This window comes from Monopterus albus, unplaced genomic scaffold, assembly GCF_001952655.1.
Source record: "Monopterus albus unplaced genomic scaffold, M_albus_1.0 scaffold38.1, whole genome shotgun sequence".
Classification (NCBI taxonomy): Eukaryota; Metazoa; Chordata; class Actinopteri; order Synbranchiformes; family Synbranchidae; genus Monopterus; species Monopterus albus.
The window spans coordinates 1190062-1195821 of NW_018127918.1; the positions used below are offsets into that span (position 1 = coordinate 1190062).

The 5760-nt window shown below is 39.3% G+C and overlaps 1 protein-coding gene across 1 annotated transcript in view; it reads left to right on the forward strand.

Annotated features, from left to right (window-relative positions):
* The window catches only part of LOC109959306 (glucose-6-phosphate exchanger SLC37A2-like), a 16133-nt gene extending 14059 nt beyond the window's left edge, over positions 1–2074 (forward strand). Inside the window, exons 10-15 of the mRNA XM_020598539.1 lie at positions 323–413; positions 554–598; positions 1212–1297; positions 1420–1468; positions 1766–1839; positions 1970–2074. Coding sequence (XP_020454195.1) covers positions 323–413; positions 554–598; positions 1212–1297; positions 1420–1468; positions 1766–1839; positions 1970–2074 — 450 coding nt within the window. The remainder of the gene's footprint in view (positions 1–322; positions 414–553; positions 599–1211; positions 1298–1419; positions 1469–1765; positions 1840–1969) is intronic.
* Positions 2075–5760: the final 3686 nt, after the last annotated feature.

Here is a 5760-nt window from a genome sequence, read left to right on the forward strand (position 1 = left end):
CACCAGGCGCTCGCATTTGAGCCCCAACCCCGGGCCTGGCTCCAGGGTGGGGCCCCGGCTGCGCCATGCCGGGCAACATCACGGTCCTTGATTTTAATCTATTCATAAAGGGCTTTTGATCCGCTCTTAGTCTGACCCGTCACCCAGGACCTGTTTGCCTTGGGAGACCCTACCAGGGACATATAGCCCCCGACAACATAGGTCCTAGGATCACTCGGGTACTCAAACCCGTCCACCACAATAAGGTGGCGGTTCAAGGTGTAGTAAAGAAAAACAATCCAAGGTGATGAAAGGTTTTCAGAGTGCTTTGTGTCTCACACAGGGAGTGATGGAGTTCTCTTTCTGTCTGTTCTTTGCCAAGCTGGTCAGCTACACCTTTTTGTACTGGCTTCCTCTTTACATTTCAGATGTTGGTCAGTATTTACACACATGCATTGTTTTTACCCAATTAGGATGATATCTTACATGTTATATAGTTGTATCTACACCATATAAAGTTATTTTTTAATGTTAATATGGGCTGGCTTTTTCATTTTCAGCACATTTTGAGAAGCGGCAGGAGACATGTCGACACTGTTTGATGTAGGAGGAATCCTGGGTAAGCTGTGACAGATCAGTCATATCACTTGTTCACTTTTCAAATTGTTTCAGATGGAGGAAGAAGGAGGAGCAAATATCTTAAATACAAAATATAAAATGGGAATAAATTCCTCTGTGCTGGCAATAGCTGTGGCTGGAGGCATTATGTTTTCGAGTTGTACATCCTTGTTTTCGTTAATGTGAAGACAATATATGAGGAACACTTTGAGGGAGTGTCTTCAAATTTGGCTCAAGTGTCCACTTGCACACAAGGATGAACTGTTTAGATTGTGGTGTTCAAAGGTCAGCGTCAGTGACTTCACTTCAACTTGTTTCTGATGGGAAAGTTTACTTTATCTGTGTATAATATCATATGCAGATACTCTGTTGCTTCTTACATGATCTTCAGCTTTGACTTTGCCACTTACCAGGAGGATGTCATGGTTCCTTGTGAGCTAATACCCAAATTGATTGAAGCAGTCTTTTTGTCAGCTCATGGTTTGTCATAATCATCTCAGGGAGAAAATATCTGATCTCAGGTCTGTTTCAAATCAAGACTGAATGTCCTGACATCACTATCACAGTACTGCCAGGAAGCTATATTTTGACTGAACATGTTTTGTATTGCACAGGAGGAATTATGGCAGGCCTTGTGTCTGACTACACCGGAGGGAGAGCTACAACCTGCTGTGTTATGCTGCTTGCTGCTGCTCCCATGGTGAGTGTCACTTCATATAATAAATAATAATAACGAACTCCAACATGTCATAGATGTTTGTAAGTAGCTGTTATTAGGTATAAAGTTAAATGTGTCTGCTGACTGTTTTGTTCATGTTCCAGCTTTTCCTCTATAATTACATTGGACAACGGAGCCTTGCTATTACAATTGGTGAGACTTTTTTGCTGTGCTGTTTTTATCTTTGACACTCATTTACATATTTTGTCAACAGTCTACATGGTTCATTTTAATGTGAAAATATTTACTCAGGTGACATGTGGTTTAAGAGAGTGCAATTTGGAAAACTGAGAGAGAATTATTGTACTCTCAGTATATATTCACATAAATACACACTGCTGCATTATGTCTGCATATTGTAAATATTTTCTATTTATTCAGAGTTGGAACTTGAGAAATATCTTACAGAATAAAACACTTTTGTTAATCTGTTAATTTCCCCATACGTAGTTATGCTGCTGTTGTGTGGAGGCCTGGTGAACGGACCATACGCCCTCATCACTACTGCTGTATCTGCTGACCTGGTAAGACATGAAGCATCTGTTATTAAACATTAATCCATCCAACATGAGCAACAAATCTTTTGTGAAATAAACACAGTTTCTATAATCCTACTGACTTACCTCTACTTACATGATGTCTCTGTTGCAACAGGGAACACATGAGAGTCTGAGAGGAAACTCCAGGGCATTGTCAACAGTGACAGCAATAATTGATGGGACTGGTTCAGTAGGTATGCGAGGAGTTCCAGGACTGTAGTGACTGAGCATCTTCAAAGTTAGCTTGATTTTTTTGTTTTCCAGTACTCATTTACACAAACACTCTATAGTTCAACTCAGCTCTCTGGTGGGTTTTATCCTCTTTAAGGTCATTGGTTTGGGTTAAGGACCCTCAAAAACAGCTCTCAGCCTCATATCCAGGTAAAACAGGTGGTAGCTTTCAGCAAAAAAGAAAAAAGAGCTGTACCAGCTGTACACGCCCTGTTCAGCACCAAACAACTCACAGACAAAGTTAGCGACTAGCAGGAGTTATTTTTCCCTCAGGAGTTGGTAGAGAATAAAACATAGATATACAGTGGGTACGGAAAGTATTCAGACCCCCTTAAATTTTTCACTCTTTGTTATATTGCAGCCATATGCTAAAATCATTTAAGTTCATTTTTTCCCTCATTAATGTACACACAGCACCCCATATTGACAGAAAAACACCGAATTTTTGACATTTTATTAAAAAAGAAAAACTGAAATATCACATGGTCATAAGTATTCAGACCCTTTGCTCAGTATTTAGTAGAAGCACCCTTTTGAGCTAATACAGCCATGAGTCTTTTTGGGAATGATGCAACAAGTTTTTCACACCTGCATTTGGGGATCCTCTGCCATTCCTCCTTGCAGATCCTCTCCAGTTCTGTCAGGTTGGATGGTAAATGTTGGTGGCCAGCCATTTTCAGGTCTCTCCAGAGATGCTCAATTGGGTTTAAGTCAGGGCTAGGCCTGGTGAACGGACCATACGCCCTCATCACTACTGCTGTATCTGCTGACCTGGTAAGACATGAAGCATCTGTTATTAAACATTCATCCATCCAACTTGAGCAACAAATCTTTTGTGAAATAAACACAGTTTCTATAATCCTACTGACTTACCTCTACTTACATGATGTCTATGTTGCAACAGGGAACACATGAGAGTCTGAGAGGAAACTCCAGGGCATTGTCAACAGTGACAGCAATAATTGATGGGACTGGTTCAGTAGGTATGCGAGGAGTTCCAGGACTGTAGTGACTGAGCTTCTTCAAAGTTAGCGACTAGCAGGAGTTATTTTTCCCTCAGGAGTTGGTAGAGACTACAACATAGCTAGAAGGAGAATAAACATTGCAATTACATCGATCACATGTCTAGAAACATGACTTCAAATGAATGATAAAGTTGTTCCTCATCTCTTAAAAGTGTAAATATGGAAGTGTTTGCTAACAGGTTTGCCATATAAACCTTAAATGGCAATGCTAGCGCTTTTGATTACAGCTTGTGTTGCTGCCACCAACTGACCACCAAGTCAGTAAATGGAGCTTTAACATAGAATATTTTACTCCACCTGTGGAGTTACGCTGTGTGCCACTTTCCTTTAAAATGTCTAAGAAATATTGTTTTACCTAACTGCATTCAGTGCAACCAATATTTCAGATCTAGACCTGTGGAGGATCATTTCCCCCAAAATTTAAATTTAAAAGGGAATGTTTTGTTAAATGTTTGGAGATAAGAATGTTTCAGTACTTTATAATATGGTAATTTAAAAGGTTGAACCTTTTTTCGCTACATACTAAAAGAGTCAACAGGCAGGCTCCAGTACTGATGTTGGCATGTTCTCTGCAGGAGCTGCGTTGGGTCCTCTGCTCGCTGGTCTGATCTCTCCCACCGGCTGGAACAACGTTTTCTACATGCTCATTTCTGCCGACATCTTGGCCTGTCTGGTCAGAAACACCATTTTATCTCTTCACTGACATCACTCTTTAATCCCCTTTACAGCAAAGCTTCAAACATTAGGTTGAGAATGAGCTTTTTATTGTTACTTTTTATTCCAGCCATGTTTTGGGTTATTGAAATGCCTTGACTGGTGTTAATGCTGTAATGTAATGTTCCCTGACGGGCACTTTGTTTGGCTTTAGTTTTTGTCTAGGCTCGTTTACAAGGAAACTCAGCGTTGGTGTGGACGTGCCCACCAAGCCAGAGGGTGAGTAACACCATCGACTAGGTTTTGCCTGAAGATTTATTTTTCACTGGGAACCTTTCCAATATAGCAACATTATAAAAACTACAAATCTGTAAAACAATGCAAAATAAAAAACCAGGTTAAGAGAAGAAACAGTGCTGTATGGAGCGTGCCAAAAACAGCATCTCACTCATTTTACCCAGTTTAAGACCCAGTTTAAGACTGGGTAAAATAGGACACTGCTCCCTTTCATGGACCAGGTGACAAATGTTGCTTGAGCATTGTGCCTCAGTCCTGTTGTGTTTATTATTATTTATATTTATGTAGCTAAGAGCTATGCCTGAGTATCAAAAAAGAGCCCCTTAACAGACAGATGAAGTCAGTACTGGCACATGTTCAAAGTTCAACCTCACTGAAATTTCATCTCTGAACACACTAGAGGTGCCTCAGCATTGCCAGCAGCTGAAACTTTTGTTAGCCGTACATTTGAAGACATATGGAGGATAAAGTAATGTGTGAACCCAACTGGTGGAATGTTACTAAGTACTGTCACTCACGTACTGTTAAGTATGAGTTTGGTGTACTTCACTGGAATCTTCTTTTCATGCCACTTTGTACTTCTGGTCAAATGTTATACTTTTTACTCCACTTTATTTGGCAGCAGTAGTTACTTTGCAAAATAAGATATTTGTAGACCTGACAGATGAAGAACTAGAATTACTGCCTTGCACTGCCTCTGCCTACCAGTCAAGTTACAGTTTACAGGCATATAATATACTGTATGCAGTGAAGATGAAAGTAATAAAAGATATTAGATGTATTTAATTTGAAAAAGGTGTTCCTGAGATATCACGTACACAAGAACGGGACAGATGTGAGGTCACCTCCAGGCATCTGTACAGATGGGCAGACAACCAAAAGTCATGAACGTGGCTACAGCATGGAGGCATAGAAATGTAATGCTTTGTTATAAGTTAAACTATCCAATAGCAGATACAAGTCTGACTGAAATGATTAGTCAAATAACAATTAAATGTCAAAAATGGTAATTCTTTGAGTTAGAGTATTTTCATGCCAAAATGCATTTCATGGTTCCAGCTTCTCAAATGTGAAGATCTGCTGCTTTTCCTTTTAATAGTTTTAATATGGGTTCTGTGTAATTGATGTTCATTTCTCACTATTCTCAGAACTTATTCAAACTGATCAATTGAGTTCATTTAGAAAATAATTAGCAGGCAATGCAAAAAGATAAGCAAGTAACATTTTCAGTGCTGGACTTTTACTTGTAGTAGATTATTTTTAGTGTGGCTTTATTTAGGTAAAGAACCTGAATATTTATTTTACCACTAATCATCTCCAAGTTATATCCTTTAAACTCAGTGTGTTGCTCTCGGTACATATAGCTGTAAAACACAACCTGAAGATCCCACAGCAATGTGTTCACAAAATTTGAGAAAACAAACAAACAAGACACATTTACAGAGAGACCTAGTTTTTAATCAAGATGCATTAGATTCCTATTTCTGTTTTCTTTTTTCTGTATTGTAAGTTCCCTGTGGTTAAATTCACTGAGTAAACTGCCATGTCGTCCTCAGTAGAGAAAGCAACGTTTGTTCGGACTTTTTGCACCATTAAAAACAAAGAAAACAAATTCAGGGCACACATCTTCTGTTTAATGACTGTGAAAACAAGATAGTAAGGGTCCCTGAAGTTGGAGGTGAGGAGAAATGATTCCCTG